Genomic DNA, 23162 nt, shown 5'->3' on the forward strand with positions numbered 1-23162 from the left:
GGCCTGAAGGGTGTCCCGGCCAAGGGTGGGGGTCCCGCTGGGGTGCCTGGCCAGCCTGGGTGAGGGGCTGATGGCTGTTTGCAGGCTGGCCAAGCCCCCCAGCAGGGACCCTCACCCCATGAGGTTGTGGCCATCCTGGGTGAGGGGCTGATGGCTGTTTGCAGGCTGGCCAAGCCCCCCAGCAGGGACCCTCACCCCATGAGGTTGTGGCCATCCTGGGTGAGGGGCTGATGGCTGTTTGCAGGCTGGCCAAGCCCCCCAGCAGGGACCCTCACCCCATGAGGTTGTGGCCATCCTGGGTGAGGGGCTGATGGCTGTTTGCAGGCAGGCCACCGTCCCCAGCCACCCAAGCTCCCAGTGGATGCTGGCTGGAAACAGGTATCTGGGATTTATTTAGCTTCTATAATTGAAACTTTATTGCCTTGAGCGGAGGCCACAGCCGGACGGGAAGCTTGGCTTCCTCCATCACCGGGGCAACCAAGCCTCCTGCTTGCTCCAGCTCCGTGGCTGCTGGCCGCCATCTTGGTTGGGTTGATTTGCATATAGTTGCTCTGATTGGCTGGTGGGCGTGGCTTGGGCATAGCAAAGTACGATCAATTAGCGTCTTTGTCTTTTATTAGTGTAGATGAGGTCAGAACTCCCTATCACTCATCTCAAAGTGGAAAGACCAGGATACGAGCCTAGGTCTAACACCGAAGTCCATGTTCTTTCCCAAGGGGTTCAGATGCAGACTCAGATTCTAACAGCCTTGTTGTATGTATTATCCTACAGTTGTTACTGACAATGACACTTCATTGCAGTGATGAATGACAAAATAATTACTAATTGAAGTGGTGAGGAATGGAGGATAGGTGGAATAGAAAAGGTCCATACACAATGATCTTGTTGTAAATAAAGCAAAGAAAACTAAACAGAATTTGAAACATTAATTTAATTTAATTTTAATGCTCACCCCTGGAATTGCCCATTCTCCACAGTCTTTCCTTTTGATTGCAACAAACTGTAAGATGTTTTTCCCAGAAATGGGGTGGGTGATTTTATTTCCACTTTTATCCCTTTTCCACCTGTAAATAGTAATGTACGATCATAACCAATTTAGAACAAAAGCCAAGGTTCTAGCTCAAGCTTGAGTCGAAGTTATAAAGATGTATTTCTCTTTATAACAGAGTACACATAAATTTACCTCAAAATCAGTTTTTTACCAAAAAAATATTTTGTTTTAGAAATATGTCTACTTTCATAATGAAAATTCAAAATATAAAAAATTTTTACAATACTAAAATACAACCAAAAAAAAAGTTTAAAACCAGGACAGAATTTACAGGAAGGGTCACAGAAGTTTTTTGGGTTGTTTTTTTTTTTAAGTCCACGAACCCTTTTTAAGAATTACAAGTAGTATAAAAGATCTGGTAATATTTGCTTTTTACAGTTATCAGAAAAGCAGATTATATGATACAGATTTAGCTGTTCTCAAAAGTAGTGCTTCTCAATCTTTATGGTCCTTTTTTATTTAAAAAATATCTCACTCTATCCTTAGTTTCATTTTAAGTTTTGAATTGTATATGGTGTTTTTAAATAGTATCAAGACTATGTTAATTTAAGAATGCACTTTTTCTAACCACAGCCTCTTCCCCAGAGATATTGATAAATCTCCCTGCTTCCCCTGTCCTACCCCCACCACATTTACCTCCCTCCACCCAATTTCAAAAATTGTTCTAATAACTCCCTTAGGCAAAGAGAAAGATTTTGAACTTCTAATACTAAACTAAAAAGAAACCTATGCACTGATCATTGCTCTGCAGAAGACTCAATGAAATAAACTAGTTTAGATATAAGTTTCCAAATTTCTTCATATAGTGGTTAACTATCATATCTAACCTATAATTCCTCCCCTGGAAGAAGTGATAGTCTAGCAATGGAGCTATACATGTAAGTAAATAAACTATAAGCCACAGTGACAGCTTGATAAGTATAGTAACTAGAAATGAAAGGATAATTGGTACAAGAAGACAAAATCTGTTTTTGTTTTTTAAATTCTCTACAGGTTAGAATATTTTTTAAAATACATTTTTATTGATTTCAGAGGGGAAAGGAGAGGGAAAGATAGATAGAAACAACAATGATGAGAATCACTGATCAGCTGCCTCCTGCACACCTCCCATTGGGGATCGAGCCCACAACCCAGGCATGTGCCCTGACCAGGAATCAAACCATGACCTCCAGGTTCATAGCTTGACACTCAACCACTGAGCCACACCACCAGGTCACAACATCTGTTTTTAAGGATGCCAGACAGACAAATCACAAGGAAGAAGCAAAGTTGTAAAATAAAATGATGTGTTCAACACACAGAGTCCCCAGTCTGTTGCTTTTAAAAAAATTTTACTTATTTACAATATCTTTCACTGGATAGAAAAATAAATAAAATGTGTTTAAGAAAGTGAATGTAGCCATGGCCAGGTAGCTCACTTCGTTAGAATGTTGTCCTATACACCAAAAAGTAGTTGCAGGTTCCATTCTGGATCAGGGCACATACCTAGGTTGTGGGTTCAATCACCAGTAGGGGCACTTAAGGAAGGCAACAGATCAATGTTTCTCTCTCACGTTGATGTCTCTCTCTCTCCTTTCCTCCCTCTCTAAAACAAAAAATCAATTAAAAAACAAACAACCACATCCTCGGGTGAGGATTTAAAAAGAGAAAGAAAGCACAATATTTACAGCCAAATACCTGATTCAAATTTCAGATCTACAAGATTTAGGCAAGTCATTTACCCTCAGTGAGTCTCCAATCAGGTATACAAAACAGATGTGTTAATACCTACTTTGAGGAATTTTGTGAGAAACAAATGGAAAAACTACTGACACCTAGCAAAATACCTAGAGTAGAGCTATATTTTTAATAATTTGTTTAGTCTTGTTGATTTTTCAACATCTTTCATTCTTTGCTTCCTTCCCTTCCCACAACCACTCCTCTATTTAGAGGAGCTCGTCATTTAATATATGCATTACTGACACAGCAAAGAACATCAAGCTAGGAGTACAGCTGAAAGCTAGATGCCACCACTTGTGGGCTCTTTTATAGCCTGGACCATCATCTCTAAGGCTTCAGTTCTCTCATCTGTGTAATGACAGAGTTATACTCATAAAGTCTACATTTCAAAAAACATGACATAGAATTGCCATGTTTAATCAGAGCTCATATTTGGTCTACCACAGATAAAGATAAGCTAATTAGAGGCTAACTTACAATTCTCTGGCTTCTTTTGCTGCTTCTTGTCCCCTTACTAGCATTCCTCCTCTAAATGTTTCACACCTTCCTGCTTTTAGCAAGCCTCACCAAAATTAGGAAGAAACTGATACTGCCATTAATACTTACATTATTTTATTTATATTCATTAATAAGAATATATTACTCTTCCTATCTCATTTAAACTGTAGTTTCTAAAGTAAATTAGATGAATAGACAGGCATGTTGATAGGTTTTGGGTTCAATCAGCTCTGGACTTGATCCAGGAGTAGATAGGTAGGTAGTTAGATGAGTGGGTGGCTGAGTGGATGGATGGATGGATGGAAGATAGATAAATGGATAGATGAAAGACAAAACTGAGGTAAAATATAAAGGACTAAGATTAAGATCCCTTTTGGCAGAGGAATAGAAAGGGCAAGTAAAAGAATCAGATGGGGTGAGTATTGGTACCCCTTCCGATAACCTGAAAATAAGAAAAATAAACTGTTTTCCTAAAGTTAAATTATGAAATCATTATTATATCTCAGATGAGAGAAAAACAAAGTCTCCTGTGAGAAGGAAAGGCCCTTAAAATATCAAAACTAAAAAAGTAAGAATATTGAGATTATTTGCATTACTTAAAGAGGAAAAGTAACAACTACGTGTGAGAAGGGAGTTGATCAGTGAAGAAATTCTAAAAATAAGAACAAATAATTTTAAGGATGACAGAGATGACAGAAAATTCCAGATGTGTTAGAAACATGATTTCTATGGAGACTTATGCTAAGTCCATCTAAACATTAGATTCATCTTTTTTATTCTGATTTCTGCTCACCAAGGAACCTTCAGTGTATGATTTAGCCTACCAGATAGATCTGCCTCGGAAAGAGAGTGCCTTTTCCCTGTTATGAAACCTTCAGTGTCTCCAGTTCACATTTCTTAACTTTGGCATTTAATATTCTCCACAAGAGAATTGCATAAAAGTTAATTTTAAGTTTAATGTACCATTCACTATTCTCCTACATGAATCTAACCATGCTGGTCTTTTCATTGTCTCTCAATACTCAAATAGGTATTACTACAAGGCTTTTTCTTAGGACTCCTCCTGTCCCCCATCCGGGCCTCAAGTTCAGTTCTAATCTACCTCCTTCATAACGCCATTCTCAGGTACTCCGGTTTATCATCATCCTGCCCACATGCAATCTTCTAATTCTCTAAAGCAGTGTTTCTCAACCTTCCTAATGCCGCGACCCTTTAATACAGTTCCTCATGTTGTGGTGACCCCCAACCATAAAATTATTTTCGTTGCTACTTCATAACTGTAATTTTGCTACTGTTATGAATCGCAATGTAAATATCTGATATGCAGGATGTATTTTCATTGTTACAAATTGAACATAATTAAAGCATAGTGATTAATCACAAAAACAATATGTAATTATATATGTGTTTTCCTATGGTCTTAGGCGACCCCTGTGAAAGGATCGTTCGACCCCCAAAGGGGTCGCGACCCACAGGTTGAGAACCGCTGCTCTAAAGCATCCTGTATCACCCATGTTACTTAGACATGTTTTCTTATTTCATATCTTCCATCTTGTAAATGAAGCCATAGCTCTTCAATGACAGGGAGCAGAAATTTAGAACTGTTATACTTTTTTATATCCTCCAAAGCGCCTACTCAATTCTGAGAACAAATAGGATGTTCAATAAGTATCTTGATGAATTAACTTTGTTTAGATAATGCCTAACCTAGTCATACAACAAACTACAGCTTCACACTTATATCACATCACTGTAATTTTACATAAAGTCCTTTTAACATATAGATTTTATGTGTGTACATATGTATATATGTTTGTATGTGTACATATATAAACATGTGTATATACAAACATATATAAACATGTATACTAGTATATACAAACACATAATACATGTATACATATGTGCATACACCTATATCTGTATATGTAAACACATGGTTATAGTCTGTATTTTTCCAATCACTTAGCTCTCTGCTACTGAAATGTTTTTTAGTTCTTACCTGGTTATGATGGGATCTGCAGCATGATTTGGGCCCCATCGCCCCAAAAGCCCTCGGCCAACCAATCCTGTGCGTCCTGCAGGGTTTCTGAAAAAAAAAAAAAATCAACTGAATGGGTTTATCTTTTTTAACCTAACTTGATATGACTCAATAAAAGGTAGTAAGATCAATAAAAGGAAAATAGTATCCCTCCCTAATTCAGTAGCACTATCACATATCTGTACTGAAAGCACATATTGCCTTACATGGATTGTTATTGAACTTTCCTTCGTGCATGTCTTCAGTTCTGGACTTGATCCAGGAGCAGGATCATTTCCAAAGCTATTCTACGATGTAAGAATTTGTCACCTGTACTCCTAAATTCAAACTAAAACGTTACTGGACTCTTAAATCTTGGAGGATAAAATGCTCTGCACCTAACCATCTATCTCTACAGCAGTGACAATTTATTCAGGACGCTCACATTTCTCTTCACTTTCTCATCAGCCTCTCTTTTTACTCCACTCTCCTATAACCCTTTCCATTAAAATATTTTTTGTTACATTTTGAAGTCCATTTTTCCCTCAGTGTGTTCTGAATTTTTATTACCAGTAATATGTATTTTGTAGCATATAATGTAGTAGTATTAAACATCTCAAAATTTCAAGTATTCAATTTTTAAAGAAAACTATTTTATAAAAATGCCAACTTACCATTTAACCTAATGCCACAACCCAATATTACAAAGTCTGTCAGATAAACTTAACTCATGCCTGAGTGTTTTTCTTCCAATCAATATTCCTTAAATGTTCAACTGTCATCATTATGCATCAATAAAATGCCCCAATCCACAATTTTAACCTCTGTAACATTATATCTTTTGTCCTCCTAGTAGATAAAAGCAAATAACTTCCCAAAATTTTTCTTTCAACCATCTCTTCTTATTCTGGTCTGTTATTAAAATTAAATGAATTTTTATCTTATTTTGTACTGGACTTAGAAATATTTCAGCAAGACATGCAGATAAAGACAGAAAGACAAAACACCTGGCCAAGTGACAATAATTCTACTTTGGGCCACTTGAAATGATCCTATAGGGCCTAGAGTAGACTAAAGATAAATCTCACTGTTTGCTCTAGGCAAACTAGAGTTGGTTTCTATTAGTCCAAGAGTCTGGACTAAAGCAACATGCTACTTGGCTTTGCTGCCTATCCTTTTATATGTGTACGTCTCTTTAATATATTTTACCAAGAAAAGAACCTAAGGAATAAGTCAAATACAAGGACAGTTTGACTTAAAAAAGATCCAGTAACATACAAAAGTGAATAAGTTATGAGCAAAGAAAGAATTTAGCAAAACTGAAGGACCAGGTTACAGCGAGTGGAGCACTATTAATTTCCTTGTCCTAGAGAAACTAAGAACACAAATTGCAACATTTTTGCAAGGTGAGAATCATGATTACAAAACTGTGAACCTCCCTTTGTTTTATTTGGGGTGTGCTAATTTTTACATTTCTCCTAAACTTTTATAATGCCTTCTTAAAGAAAATGGAAATTTTTGGAGTTGTGTAGAAAAATCCTTTGTAAAAGTATACAAAGTATACAAAGATTTTTGATATTACATTATTGGGTTTTATTTTTATTTTTACTCTTATGTTTGGATAATTCTTACTTTAAGGCATTACCACATTTAATAAATAACTACTTAACATACAATTTTCAATCCTTTCTCTGTTAACTTATTCAATTATTTCTACCTTCAAGGTTGAGTTACAAAAAGATGCATTCAGATCCTGCCTCTGCCACTTATGAACTATATGCAACATCACTTAACATTCTCTCTCTTTATCTGTAAATGGAACTAGAAATATCAACCCACAGAGTTATTGTGACAATTTAATTAGATCACATATATAAATTCTTTTGTACAATGTCTGGCACATACAAGCACTTGATAATTGTTCATTATATTTTCTACCTTTTAAAGACCCACTATTATAAAAAGTTCCATTCCCAGTACCTACCTAGGTCTTCCATTTTTAATCTCATACCGGCCATTCTGGCTCTTTCTCTCAACATGCCCATCTTTTTCATTAAACTTGGGAGAAAAGTTACTTTCACTGTAACGAGAATACCGATGCAAAATAAGAAATAATAGTCCAGTACTACCAACAGCTTAATAATGCCAATCTGTTATTTATAACAAGTAGTATCCCTGAAATTAAAAATTTTAAGGCTTAGTTTTCAGTTATAAATCCATCTGACCCCTTCAAAACAGTTTCTGAGAAAAAAAATCTGTTAACCAAAACACTTTTCAATACAAGGATGTGTAACATAATCAAACTGTGAAGGACTCATGGCAGAAGAACTGGACTTCCTCCCACATGCTACAAAAAGTCTATATTACGATTAGTAACAAGGAACTGTCTGTGGGCAAATTATGGCAATTAATGATTTCTATGTGGTTCTAAAAGTAAGATTCCTTCTGATATCTTGATGTCTCTAATTTCTTCAAATGTACACTGACTGTAATTTTTATCAAAGTAAACCCACAAAACAGTGAATTTGCCCCATAAGCTTCATAATAAATATAATGTAAATTAAAATAGGAATGCTGAAAATGTTCTAGATCTTAATCTGGGTATTAGTTACAGAGCTACATAAACATAAAATTTGACTGAGCTACACCTGCACACTTAAGAAATTTGTAGTTTACTGCATTTATGCCAGACCTCAACAAAAACATTTTAAAAATGGATATAAGTAAACTACTTTCCTCCCATTATGAAATCACTGACATAATTGCACTGTCAGTGAATAAAGAGTTGTATAGCAGTGGATAGTTTCTGGACAATTCTGACATAAGTTTCACTTTTTTCTTGCTTTAATTCCAGTAAGTGAGCACAAAATATTTGTACTCTGTTTTGGGAATAATTTCCAATTTGAATAATCCAAACATTCTCTTAAGACTTCTAACCAATCTTCCATCTAACACACAAACAAAAAGAACTAAGTGGTTAAAATTATAAAATTATAAAACCAGAATTACAATGCTCTTGGGGTTCCAAAAATTTACCATTAAAATAGAAAAAGTTGCCGTAACCGGTTTGGCTCAGTGGATAGAGCGTCGGCCTGCGGACTGAAAGGTCCCGGGTTCGATTCTGGTCAAGGGCATGTACCTGGGTTGCGGGCACATCCCCAGTAGATATGCAGGAGGAGGCAGCTGATCTCTCTCATCGATGTTTTTCTAACTCTCTATCTCTCTCCCTTCCTCTCTGTAAAAAAATCAATAAAATATATTTTAAAAAAATAGAAAAAGTACAAACTTAATTATTATTAAAGCATTAACGTTAGTAATAAAGCTCAATTTAGATGGTAATATATATTCAAATGTTAAAAAATTGAGTGAAAAAATAAGAAAATGTATTTGATCTTCCTCTATTTACACTATATAGCACCCCTGCCAATGTCATTAATTTTAATTGTGCATAATGTGTATTTATAATGCTTATATAAATATGTGCATCCTCTAAAATCCGGGAAATGGAACAATTTAAAGCTAGTAATTTTTCCACAGGTGAGCTTTATTATTAATTCATATTCCAAGTACTATTACAAAGTTACAAACACATCTTTGGATAAAATAAGGAAACTGTGGGTCAAAATCAAATGACAGCAATAAGTCAGTGGTAAAGTTTAACAACCTAATGAACTAATACTGGATCTACTCAACTAGCAAAACTTTTTACTTAACTGACTAAATGATGTCTCAAGAGGACTATGATTTACAATAAATTCACCCATCAAATATATAAAAGGGTCCCAAAACTAGCTTGTTTTTCTATAAAGTAAAAATAATAACCCTGTTTGCCTTCCAGAATACTTGTAAGAATAAAATAAAATAATGCTTATAAAACATTTAGTGCAGTGCCTAGATCAAAGGTAGTAAATTTTTTAAAACTTATCACTGTATTTATTAAAAGAAATATAAGTATAAAATATGAGTCATTGTAGCACTTTAATGACTTTAGTCAAAGCACGTTTTGCTCAATTATTTTGCTTTCCTCCTTCTCTCCTTTATCAATCCCTTTTCTATTTTTTCACACTGCTCTAATTTTATCATCACCCCATTCTTAGTAATTTGGAAAATATTTCTGAAAAATATTTTCACCTCTTCAAACACAACTCTAGCTATGTTGGAAAACAACCACAAAAGATGTTCTATTGATAACCGAGACAGAACAAATGAAAACAGACACTACTTGTCATTTCATAAAACAAAATACTGAGTAACAAAATAGATCCACTTAGAATGATCATCATTGAAATCCCCAAAAAATAAATGAACATGGACTATCTAGCTTTGGCAAGAATTCAAGCAAATGTGGAAACTAAGTTATAATAAAATCAGGCACTAGATAAAAATAGTTCAGCTGTCAAAATGATAATTTACAAATACAACCATTACTTTCTCTAACAGTCTTACAACCCAGCAATGCCAGCTAATTTGCTCACCTTATCTGAGGATCTGCCCACCTAGGTCCAGCCAAGACAGAGACTGCAGTGTATTCCACAGGATTATAGTCTTGCCACTCAACAAGCCAGCCTACTTTCTCATTAGGAACCTGGCTGCGTTGAACTTTTGAACCTGGGTAAGGAGATGTCCGAGCCTTCTTGTGGGAATTCTCTTTAGCACCATTAGAACCAGACATGATATTGGAGTTAAGATGAAACCCACACGATGAAAATGAGCTTCTGGGAGAGGGAAAAAAGAAAAAAATTTTAAATAAATAAATATATATGTATCTATAATAATAAAAGTATAATATGCTAATTAGACCAGATGGCCAAATGACCTTCCAGACAACCTTCCAGACAAAGCTGGCTTTGAGGGTCAAGGCAAGCCAGAGCTGAGAGGGCCAAGGCAAGTCACGGCTGCGAGGGCTGAGCCCCTTGCAAGAATTTCGTGCATCAGGCCTCTAGTGTGTGTGTGTGTGTGTGTGTGTGTGTGTGTGTATATACACATATATATATACATACATACTAGAGGCCCGGTGCACAAAAATTTGTGCACTGGCGGGGGAGGGGTTTGGGGGATGTACCTCAGCCCCACTTGTGCCCTCTCACAGTCTGGGACCCCTCGGGAAATAACCACCTGCTGGTTTAGGCCCGATTCCCAGGTGGCAGATGGCAGGCCTGATCCCTTGGTCCCTGCCCCGCCTCCCCGGGTCGTGCACACGGCAGGGCTGATCCGGGGGTTGGGGCGCCGCCCCAGGTCGGGTTGCACACGGGACGCCCCGGTACCCCATCATGTCAGGGTTTGCTTATCAACTATTTGTTTCAGGAAGGACAGATTGGTATTATGAGAGCAGGGGAATGGAGTGTGATCACTTTACCATGTTCTCAGAATTCCTTTTTCCACTATAGATGTCCTAATTTAGGGTCATTAGGAATCTTAATCTTTATTTTAAGAATAATGAGAAGGAGGAGGCATGAAACATTTTTGTATATGCTGTAAAATAAAGGTTACAGTTGAGTTTTTTTGTCTATATTATCTAATTATTTCAGATTATACCTCTTAATTTTACTTTAAATTTTAGTCTAAAGTTTATAGTTTGTATAATTATCACAGTCTGACTTTAAGAATAGGATATATATATATATATCCTATCTAATTCAAAGACCCCAAAACTTTTCAATTTCAAAGACTTAAAATTCAGAAAATTCAAATTTGATGAATATTAGTATAAAGGTCCAACATATATGAAAGATTATTTTCAAATATGAAAATTTGGAAAATATTCCTAAACTCTATTAATTGGAACTTATACTGCACTTATTTTTTATTTATTTATTTATTTATTTATTTATTTATTTATTTATTTTTATTTCAGAGAGGGAAGGGAGAGGGATAGAGAGATAGAAACATCAATGATGAGAGAGAATCACTGATTGGCTGCCTCCTGCACACCCCATACTGGGAGTGGAGCCTGCAACCAGGGCATGTGTCCTGACCAGGAATCGAACCATGACCTCCTGGTTCATAGGTCAACGCTCAACCACTGAGCTACGCCAGCCCGGCTATACTGTACTTATTTTAGTTGAGAAAAAAAAGACAGAAGTTTACTTTTATTAGCACAAACATTGGGGAATAGAAGTTTATTATGAAAAGTCAACCATAAAAACAAATGTAAAAGAAGACTGTTTAAGTATACATGAAGAAATAAGTTTTTTAAGAGCAGTCTACAATCTAACACACATGTATAAAATGTATGGCAAAAATAGCACAAAGGAGGAATAACTGGAAAATATAAATATACTGTAATAAGGTTCCTACATTGTACATGAAGTAATATAACAATTCTTAAAGTCAGACTGTGATAATTATACAAACTATAAACTTTAGACTAAAATTTAAAGTAAAATTAAGAGGTATAATCTGAAATAACTAGATAATATAGACAAAAAAACTCAACTGTAACCTTTATTTTACAGCATATACAAAAATGTTTCATGCCTCCTCCTTCTCATTATTCTTAAAATAAAGATTAAGATTCCTAATGACCCTAAATTAGGACATCTATAGTGGAAAAAGGAATTCTGAGAACATGGTAAAGTGATCACACTCCATTCCCCTGCTCTCATAATACCAATCTGTCCTTCCTGAAACAAATAGTTGATAAGCAAACCCTGACATGATGGGGTAGTGAAATAAGTCGACATCATGTGCCTCGATATCATAGATTGAGAAGTGCACAGTGATCATTTCGAGGTATTCCTTATAAGAATATTTGACCAGTCTAGACATGAGGAACTATAGAACAAACCTAAAGGACATCTTATAGAATAAAAATCTTTACTCTTTAAATTGATAAAGTCATGAAAGATAAAGTCAGAGGAACTCTTACAGATAGATGGAGACTAAAGAGACATAAAAGTGAAAACTAAGTGCAGTCACTGATCCTGGGTTGGTTCCTAAACCATAAAGGAAAATAAAATTGCAGGACAAGTGGTGAAATTTGAATGGGGCTGTATAAACAATTTTAAAAGGTGATACAAAAACCTTATTTAATTACTTCCAACAAACAAAAGCTTAGGACCACATAGTTTCACTGGTCAATGCTATTAAACATTTAAAGAAGAATTAACACCAATGCTCCTTAAACTCTTCTGAATATTGAGAGGAGAAAATACTTCCAAATTCTATGTGGCCAGAATTATTACCTTGATATCAAAACTAGACAAAGACACTACCAGAAAACTATAGACCAATATCCCTGATGAATATCAATGCAAAAATCCTCAACACAATAGTAGCAAACAAAATTAACAGCACATTAAAAGGTTTATATACCATGAGGAAATGGGATTTATTTCTGGAGTGGAAGATGTTTTAACATACAAAAATCAATCAATGTAATACACCACTTAAACAGAATGGCGAAAAAAACAACAACAAATGACCATCTCAATTGATGCAGAAAAAGCCTCTGACAAAATTCAATGTCCTTACATGATAAATACATTCAACAAATTAGGAATAAAAGGAAATTATCTCAATATAATAAAGGCCATATATGAAATGCCCACAGTTTTTTGGTTTATTGATGAAAGACTGAAAGCTTGTCCTCTAAGATTAGGAGCAAGGGTCCCCAAATAACCAAAGCAATATTGAAAAAAGAAAAACAAAATTGGAGGTCTCATACTTCTTGATTTAAAACTTATTACAAAGCTATAGTGTAATACTGGCATAAAGAGAGACATAAAGACCAATGAAATAGAACCAAAAGCCCAAAAATAAACCCTCACATATATGGTCATATGATTTTTCAACAAGGATGCCAAAAACATTCAGTGGGGAAAGACAGTCTTTTCAACAAGTGGTGCTGGGAAATTAGATATCTACAAATAGTTAAAGATGGACCTTTACTTGGCAGCATATACAAACATTAATTCAAAATGGGTCAAAGAACCAAACATAAGATCAAAAAATACAACTCTCAGAAGAAAACACAGGAAAAATTTCATGATATTTTTCCAAAGAAGACAGACAGACAGACAAGATACATGTAAGGTACTCAACATCACTAATCAGGGAAATGCAAATCAAAATCACAATGAGATACCACCTCACTCATGTCAGAATGGCTAATATCAAAAGACAAGAAATAACGAGTATGTTGTCTAGGATATGGAAAAAAGGAAACGCTTGTGCATTGTTAGTGGGAATATAAACTGGTGCAGCCAGGAGGGAAAACAATATGATGGTTCCTCAAGAAATTAAAAATAGACCTACCATACTATCAACAATGTTAAATTTTTAAAAAGTGAACTACCATATGATCCAGCAATTTCACTTCTAGGTATTTACACTAATTTGAAAGATATATGTATGCAACCCCATATTCATTGCAGCATTATTGCAATAGCCAAGATATGGTAACCTAAGTGCCTGTCCATTAACAGATAAATGGATAAAGAAAATATTCAACACACAATGGAATATTACTCAGCCTTCAAAAAATGAAATCTTGCCATGTGTGATAATATGGGTGGGTCTTGAGGGCATTTTGCTAATAAGTCAGACAAGAAAGACAAATATCATATGATCTCACTTATGTGTGGAATCTAAAACACAAAACAAAAACCAAATTCAAACAAAGAACAGAGGAAGGGTTGGTGATGGGGAGCGGAGACAAAATGAGAGAAAGGAGTCATAAGGTACAAACTTTCAGCTATAAAACAAGTAAGTCATGGGGATGTAATATACAGTTTGGTGACAATAGTGAATAATATGGTATTGCATATTAGAAAGTGGCTAAGAGAATATATCTTAAATGTTCCTATCACAAGAAAAAATTTTTGTAACTATGCATAGGAACAGGTGTTAGACTTATTGTGGTGATCATTTTGCAATATATACAAATATTATATCATATTGCACACCTAAAAGTGATATAATGTTGTCTGTTGATTATACCTCAATAAAATACAAGCTTATTATTTTATAGTTATTTAGAAATCAGACACAAGTCTCACTGGGTTAAAATCAACATAGCATATTGACTGGGCTGCATCTCTTTACAGAGATTCTAGAGGCCATTTCTGTGCCTTTCCCAGATTCTAGAGCAGTGATGATCTTTTGAGCTCAGCGTGTCAGCATTTTGAAAAACCCTAACTTAACTCTGTTGCCATGTCACATATAGAAATTTTTTGATATTTGCAACCATAGTAAAACAAAGACTTATATTTTTGATATTTATTTTATATATTTAAATGCCACTTAACAAAGAAAAGTCAACCAAAAAAATGAGTTCGCATGTCACCTCTGACACGCACGTCATAGGTTTGCCATCACTGTTCTAGAGGCCACCCCATTCTGTGGCTCATGTTCCCCTTTCTTAGTCCTCAAAGCCAGCACCAACTGAATCTTTCTCTGACCCTGTTTCAGTAGTGACAGCCCTCTCTGACCACAGCTGGGAACACTTCTCTATTTTTAAAGACTCATGATTAAACTGGGCTCACCTAGATAGCCCAGGATACTCGTCCCTTCTGAAACTCGTACTCACATCTATAAAGTAACTTTTGCCATGTAAGGCAACATATGCCCAGGTTTCAGGGACTGTAGACATCTTTGGGGAGCCATTATTCTGTCTACTACAAATGTCTATACTATTTATTATATGAGAATGAGAAAAAAGGATCGCATGGTTGGGGGTTAATGGGGGGGATGAGGACACATTTGTAATACCTTAACTAATAAAAAAAATGTAAAAGGATCTATATCATCAGGTTCTAAATGTGGATTAGAGAATATAGTGCAGATATGAGACAAAGGAAAAGGGAAGAGGTGAGGAAAAGGGGAGGGACTAGGAAAAGAAGAGGAAGGGAAAAGGGAGAGGAGAAAGGGAGACGGAAAGGGGAAGTTGAGGGGGAACAAAAGGTGAGGGGAAAGAGGTGGGTGGCAGAAAAGGGGAGAAGGGGAGAGAAAAGGGGAAAAGGTTGAAAAAAGAGATATGAAAGGAAACAGAAGATAAAGAAAGGAGAAAAGCAAGAGAGAGAGAGAGAGAGAGAGAGAGAGAGAGAGAGACTACTCAAGCACACCAAAGAAAAGGAGAAATGAAAGATCATATTTATGTATTTGGTCAATGTATGTCAATGTATTTACATGAAGAAATATTAAAATTCTTAACCTGTATTTCAAGGACTCCCTACCACACTCCTCTTCAACTCTTTGTGATTTTGCTATGCTGACCCCAGTACATAAAAGCTCCCATGTTCCCTCCCAATATGGAAAGCCACACGCTGTTATTTCTGCCTACTATACCTTTCCTTCCTCCTCCACCTAGCTAATTTGAACCCATCCTTCAGATCAAGGTTCACTTCCTCAGGGTAGTCTATCTCCCTAACTCCCTAGGAGAAGTAAGTTTCCCCTGCTGTGTGCTATCAGAGCTCCATTATTCTTTTCATGGAATTACCACAATTGGGATTTTACATTTATTAGGGTGCCACCTGATTTTAAGCAAATGGAGAACAGGGAGCATGTCTATTGTAGCTCAACATTATATGCTGTGTAGAGACCAAAATTTTGTTTTAATTAGTGAAAAGGAGCTTGATTAGAGCTTCATCTTTAAAATAAATTTTAAATTAGTTAAATAAGCTAGGTTATAACCATATACATATATGTGTGTATATATATATACACACACACACACACTAAGTTTTAGAACAGAATTAAATATTTTGTTTTCAACAAATTCGTATAACTTCGTAATACAATCTTCACTTTTCTTTTTACCTTCACAAATCATAGGGGATAATTTTGGCCAAAATATTAGAAGCCTTCATCAAAATTTTCCCAAGACCTCCTGTCAGAGCAGGTTCCTCCTTTATTCTCTACTTGCTGCACCACTGTTGGAAGCACAGGTCCTGATCCTGCCCTACTACACTAATTGTCGGGTCTGAGGCCCTCTGCCAGGGGCTGGACATTCTTGAACCCTGGGTGGTAGATGAAGAAGCCATGAGAAGTTGTGGGTGTATAAGAGAATCTTTATTGTAGAAGCCAGTGGCCATGTAGCCCAAGTAGCCATTGCTAACAAGGAGCCACCAGACAAAACAGTTCTTTAAGTCCTATACAGTAGGTAGCCGAACACCGGCTAGGTAACAATACATCTTTCCAACATAGTAGCAGCAGCCTCTGTTCCTACAGCCATTATCTGAGCAGCCATGAGCTGCCTCTGTACCCAGCAGATAATGCAGCCTTGTACTGGCTGGTCAGTTTCAACTTTATACTACTTAGACAAAAAAGGCTTCTTTCCATATAGTGACATCAATCATCTGGGTTATAGAAGGCACGCTTACGCAGTGCATAGATTTCTGCATCCTTGTATAGTCCTTGGACACCCTGATTACGATTCCCATGCTCAGAGTGGCCTTGAACATCTGGCGTACTCTCAATAGGGCCCCCACACCTCCTTTAATCCTATGATACTCAAATCATTCTTTCTTGAAACACTATCCTTTCTCAGCCTTCTCAACTTTTCTTTTAATAAGATCAATAGTTTATTTTCCATGTATCTGTCTCTGAATTGAAGCAAGCAGCCAAGGTTACTATCTGCGCCCCCCCCCCCTTTTTTTTAATGGACTTTATTGTTTAGAGCTCTATCCACTGGACCAAACCGGTTAGGGCTCAACTTCATTTTTAGCTCACATATATATTTATATGTCGTCACAGGAATAAAACATACACCATTCTCCATACATTGCTGATAAATCCTGATGGAAAATTTGAAAGCACTCACATCTTTATATACTATCTTTTTTTTTTTTTCTAGAAAATAGGCATTTGCAACTCTCTAGTCCAGCGGTTCTCAATCTGTGGGTTGTGACCCCTTTGGGGGTCGAACGACCCTTTCACAGGGGTCGCCTAAGACCATAGGAAAACACATATATAATTACATATTGTTTTTGTGATTAATCACTATGCTTTAATTATGTTCAATTTGTAACAATGAAATTGGGGGTCACCACAACATGAGGAACTGTATTAAAGGGTCGCAGCATTAGGAAGGTTGAGAACCACTGCGTCTAGTCAAACCAAAAAACCAACTACAGCCCAGCCAGTGTGGTTCAGTGGTTGAGCGTAAACCTATGAACCAGGAGGTCATGGTTCAATTCCCATTCAGGGCACATACCTGGGGTTGCAGGCTCAAACCCCACTAGAGGGCGTGCAGGAGGCAGCCAATCGATGTTTCTCTCTCATCATTGATGTTTCTCTCTCTCCCCTTACTTCCTGTTTGAAATCAATAAAAAATATATTTTTTAAAAAACCAACTACAAAACTATGACTTTCTGGATTTACCCAAATTAATAAAGGGCAGTAAAATTCTAAATGCTAAATTTCTTATGTCTCTTCCAGGATGCCTTACAATATAAGATACCTGATACTCAACACATACTTGTTGGCTTAACTTTTGGCTTTTTCTTCCAAGCCAGTAAGCAGTCACAGGTTTTTAAATGTACTCTGCTTTACCTAGGAATCCCAGCATTATAAAAATGAAGAATAACTGCCAAGCAATTTCACATTATTCTAGTGGCATCTATCAAAAACAGCATTAGTGACTTCCAGAGAACACAGATGTTTATTCCTTCCCTCCCCAAATCCCACTGAAGAGATATTCAGATGTATAAAGGGCAACAACATCCACAGCAAGAAGAGAGACTAGGACACCACCAGTGAATGAGATTTCAACCAATTTCAGAAAGATTTCAAGTAGGTGGAAATGATACTGACCTACAAACCAAAGTAGAGCAAGTTATATTTGAGAATATTCACAAAAGGGTGAGGAAAAGATGCCATTTCTACAAGAGGACCCGGAGAGGTTTCAAGATTGAAATAAGTGGGTCCAAATGTCCTAAGTGGAGAGTGGGACAGTAACCATGAAAATCAGTCCTCTTCCCTCCCTTACAGTCAGCAACAGTTACATTAGGATAACGCCAAAAGTTAAAGAAAATTAAGAACTAGGTCTTTTATTGTGAATACTAGAGGCTCGCTCGGTTCACGACATTCATGCATGGGGGGTCCCCCAGCCCGGCCTGCACCCTCTCGCAATCCAGGACCCCTTGGGGGATGTCCAACTGCCAGGTAGTCGGACATCCCTCTTGCAATCTGGAACCGCTGGCTCCTAACCGCTTGCCTGCCTGCCTCATCGCCCCTAATCACTCTGCCTGCCTGCCTGATCGCCCCTAACCGCCTCTGGCCCCCACCGCCATGGCTTCCTCCAGAAGGACGTCCAGAATGACATCCAGCTGTCCGGTCTAGTTAGCATATTATGCTTTTATTATTATAGATTGGTGTTAGCACAATAGAAACTGGGGCTTACTATTTCTACAACACACTGAGGAAGTAAAGTTAAAGCAGCTATGCTCAGCAAAGAAGTTGCTCCACTAGCGTAAACCCTAGGGGAAATGGGCAGGAGGGAGTTTCCCAGCCTGTCCACCTGCTACCTGATCCCACACACTGAAACCTAACAGTCTAGGCACCCTGGTACATGGGGTAATATTCAATCAGGCCTCCCATTTAGAGAAAACAATGCTTATTATCTACATTTTAATGTATATTTGAAATATTCATTAAAATATAGATGAATAACCGGTGTCAAAATATAAGTAGATAACCAGTGTCCACCAGATGTTTGAGGAAAAAAAAAAACAAGGAAAAAGAACCAAATGGTAACAGAACCACGTACCCAAAACAAACAGATAATTCAGGAGAAAGAAGGTAATTTTTTATCATTTTTATAGTTTCAAAACTTTTTTATGTTCATAAAATAAGAAAAGGTTTCCACTAAAGAGAGTAGTTAAGATTAAGAAAAGGTTCTTGTCAACATTTACAATTCCATAGAGATGACTAACAGAATGCACAGGTCTTAAGTTTGAATGAATAATTCAGTAGCCACTGTGTGTTTCCTGAACAATGGATTCGAAGAATAAAAACCTGGAAAGAGGAAAATAAAAGCAGGAGGCAGTGTGAGACACAAGAAATCTCTACATTTATCCAGAGTTGACAAATCAAGAAAGAGGTAGATCATACATACAAACATTGTCTACAGTGAGGTTCAGAGGAAGAATGACAACTTCCGCTTTTCATTTTACACCAATTATACGGGCCACGCATTTAAACCGTGTGCATGTATTCATTTGAATAATGATGTTTTAAGTATTAACCAGAAGAAAATAGCACAGGACAGCACCACACCCGAACAAGTGCTATTTAAACGCTCTGCGGACAATAACGATGGTGACTTATGAAGTACGGCACCAGCTTTACCTCAAAGGGCTTACAGTGGTTCTCAACCTTCTGGCCCTTTAAATACTGTTCCTCATGTTGTGACCCAACCATAAAATTATTTTCGTTGCTACTTCATAACTGTAATGTTGCTACTGTTACGAATCGTAATGTAAATATCTGATATGCAGGATGGTCTTAGGCGACCCCTGTGTGAAAGGGTCGTTCCACGGCCAAAGGGGTCGCGACCCACAGGTTGAGAACCGCTGGCAGACAAGCACATTCTGAGCCTTTCTGAACGCGTGTCTCTATGCGACTAGAAAAAGCCGAGCCGCAAGCAAAGCCCATAGAAGCCGCCGGCCCGGAAGCTGGTTCCCACCGGCACCTAATGCCTGGGGAGGAGCCAGCACGAGAAGTGGGGGTGGGATACCTGCACTCCGGGATGCCGCAAGGGCCCGAGGACTTGACAGTCACAGAGGCCAAGGCCACAGAGAGAGACACGGTGGCTAAAGTCCTCCCCAAGATGCGTCCGGCCATCAGCGCCCCGCGCACGGCTTCACAGGTCGCTCTCAGCGTGGGCCGCAGCCTCCGCCCACCCCACAGCCCCGGCCCCGGGGAGCCAGCGGGCACTAGGACCCGGCCGCCCCCAGTTCCCGGAGGGAGTCGCTGGGTCTAATGATTAGACTCTAATCTCATAAACCCTAGGCCCTAGGGGAAGAGGAGCCCTCCCAAAACAACAGTCCAGCACTTCCCCCAGGGGGTGCGACTAGCCAGACCGGCCGCGGAAGCCGAAGCTCCCAGCCCCCGCAGCCCGGAAAACTGCAGGCCGGAGCGGGGACCGCCGGGCCGTGACGGCGCTTTACGGCTTTGCCGCAAAGCAAAGACCGTCGGGCTGCGTCGCGCGCGCCTTCTCGGATCTCCCACTCCGCGCAGGCGTCGTAGCGGCGCAGGGGGCAAGGAATAGCGAGAATGAAAGAAGGCGAGGAAGTGGAAGGGGAAGAGAGAAAGAAGGGAAGAGGGTTAGGAGGAGTTTGTTGCCCTGTTTGGGGGGCAGGAAGGATTACAAACAGCTGATGTACTGAGTCATGCGCGTCCTAGTCATATCTGAGGAAGCGGCCGCAGGGAAGGGAGGGAGGGAGGCCAGGGATGCGGTCAGCGGAGCTGGCGCGCTTCTCTTACTTTTTTACCAGTAATTCGCTGCAGTCGCTACATTTCGCAACGCTTTGCCCGGGGTGATCCTGACAAACCGGAGGAGTAAGCCATCTGTGAAATTGGCACTCAGCCCGGAGCAGGATCGAAGGGGCGACGCCCAGGCCGAAATTAGACCAACCGCCCGGCCGGTGGCCCCGTCAGTGGGACGGTGGTCCCAGCACCGGAAGGTCGCGGGCTCCATCCGGGTCAGGACACACACCTGGGTTTGGGGTTCCATCCGGGCGGGGTGCGCACCAGACGCAACCGGTGGGTGCTCTCCCTCTCCCGCCCTCCCTCTCCTTCCCTACCTCCCTCCCTCCCTAAAATGAATAAAAAAGATCCCCTTAAAAAAAAAGTCAGATAAACTGCCCAACTGAAATTTGGAAAAACAACTTGTAACCAGGATTTATCTTATGAATGTGGCAAATATTTAACTTTTAAGTACATAGTGAGATGTTACAGTGGTGTGTCATAGACAGACATTATGAAACCTCTATTTTAATAGCCAGAGTAATCAAACTTGAAGGAGCACAGCTCTGGAGACTGCAGAACTCTTGTCGTGTAACGACTCCATCTAAACCACTGCGCCTGGGGACTTGGCCAAACTCCACTGTGGCTTCCACCAGCTTAAGGGCGTCCCTGGGAGGATCCCAGCAACAACACCCGCCCACACCCTCCGCACCCCCACCCCCGCTTTAAATGCCAGCCTCAACAATCTCAGCACACCTGGCGATTGGCAGGGAGGCCCAGAACCCCTTTCTGTAGAAGGCTTGCTATTATAAGTCCTTTCTCTGCCCTTGGTGCTGCAAATCGGCCACCCAGAACTGTTTCTCAAGGACCTGAGAGCCCCTGTCTTTGAAAAGCAAACATCCAGGGGGATTTGGCTCTGTACTACCTCCCAGCCCCGGGTGGAAGGATAAGGGCCCAACTTAAGGGGCACCTTTCTTCCACTTGCACAACTGCCTCCTGCTTTAAAAATAAAAATTTGTTTCTCCACCGATAAGCGCCAATTAACAAACCCAGACGGCCTTATCACATAGGTCATCCACCCACCCCTATAACACCCCTCAGCACCCCTCAGTGCCTTTCCCTTAGCACACCCCACTCTTCAACATGTCTCCAGCCTTCTGTTTCAAGGAAGTAGAATTCAGCTCATGCAGTGGTATTACTGAATTAAATGTGTCTTTACAGCTTTATCTTTGATAGTTCTTTTGGATAGTGAAGTATTATTATTAAAATGTACTTGCTTTTGGCTTGAGTAACGGGAAGTAAGTCCTGCAGTCAGTGCTGGGTTGCCATGGAGACCCAGCACTGACTGCTGGGGCTGCAGGCGGTGACCCAGCACCCACTGCTGAGGGGACCGCGAATCAGGCCTGGAGAGAGGCCGGAAGAGAGAAGCAGGGTCTGATCTGTAGCCTCTGTGGCAGCTGTTGATCAGCACTTTCCTCCATTTCTCTCCAGGCTTCCACCCAGGCTGCTGATCAGCCCCGCCTTTCTGATCAGGCCCCGTTGATAGGCCCAGAGATGCTGACTGGCATAGAAACCGACCAATCAGAACCAAATTGGCCAGCAGAGGAGGGCAACTGGGGGAGAGATCAGGCCTACGGGGGAAGGGAGGGCCATTGGGGGTGAGATCAGGCCAGCAGGGGCGGACAGTTGGGGGGCAGGATCAGGCTGGCAGGGAAGGGCAATTGGGGGTGAGATCAGGCCAGCAGGGGAGGGCAGTTGGGGGTGATTAGGCTGGCAGGAGAGCAGTTACGTGTTAATCACGCCAGCAGGGGAGCGGTTAAGGGGAATCAGGCTGGCAGGCAGAAGCAGGAGGGGCAATCAGGCAGGCGAGCAGTTAGGTGCCAGCAGTCCTGGATTGTGAGAGGGATGTCTGACTGCCAGCAGTTGGACCTGAGGGGTCCCAGATTGAGAGGGTGCAGCTGGGTGAGAGACACACCCCCCCTGCACGAATTTCATGCACCGGGCCTCTAGTGTGTGTGTGTGTGTGTGTGTGTTGTACTTGCTTTTTAAAAAATATCTGGATTTAGCTTTCTCTGGTCAGATAGTGTTGATGTCAATGTTGTCAACAACCATCAACCTCTGCTTAAGATGGAAAGGTATTAGGTAGGTTCTGTTTAAAAGGTTCAGCTCATTTCACCCTAGCCATTATGGCTCAGTTGGTTGAATGTCCTCCCATGCACCAAAAGGTCACCTGTTCAATTCCCAGTCAGTATAGGGGGTGTCTCTCCCTTCGTATATCTCTCTAAAATCAATAAAAACATATTTTTTTAAAAATAAAAGGTTCAGCTCATTTTAAAGTCTGCTGACATTAGGGAGGAGAAAGGTAAGGCAGTGAGTTACAAAACATCTGTTCAAAGAATGGGAAAAACAGAAAGGAGTTATGGGAACTTCTCTGAACCCTAGTCTTCTAACTCTACATTCCTTAAG

General features: G+C 39.4%; 1 protein-coding gene across 2 annotated transcripts in view; it reads right to left on the bottom strand.

Annotated features, from left to right (window-relative positions):
* NUDT9 (nudix (nucleoside diphosphate linked moiety X)-type motif 9) overlaps window positions 1-20843 on the bottom strand; it is a 28411-nt gene extending 7568 nt beyond the window's left edge. Inside the window, exons 1-5 of one of the 2 annotated variants that reach the window (XM_005874083.2) lie at window positions 20715-20843; window positions 9764-10003; window positions 7273-7368; window positions 5271-5357; window positions 953-1064 (exon numbers count right to left, since the gene is read on the bottom strand). In XM_005874083.2, coding sequence (XP_005874145.1) covers window positions 953-1064; window positions 5271-5357; window positions 7273-7368; window positions 9764-9960 — 492 coding nt within the window. In that variant the 5' untranslated portion in view covers window positions 9961-10003; window positions 20715-20843. Of the gene's footprint in view, window positions 1-952; window positions 1065-5270; window positions 5358-7272; window positions 7369-9763; window positions 10004-19965; window positions 20378-20714 lie in introns of those variants that run through there. The other variant, XM_005874081.2, reaches the window with a different exon arrangement.
* Between the last annotated feature and the right edge of the window lie 2319 nt (window positions 20844-23162).

Source organism: Myotis brandtii, unplaced genomic scaffold, assembly GCF_000412655.1.
Source record: "Myotis brandtii unplaced genomic scaffold, ASM41265v1 scaffold424, whole genome shotgun sequence".
Taxonomy (NCBI): Eukaryota; Metazoa; Chordata; class Mammalia; order Chiroptera; family Vespertilionidae; genus Myotis; species Myotis brandtii.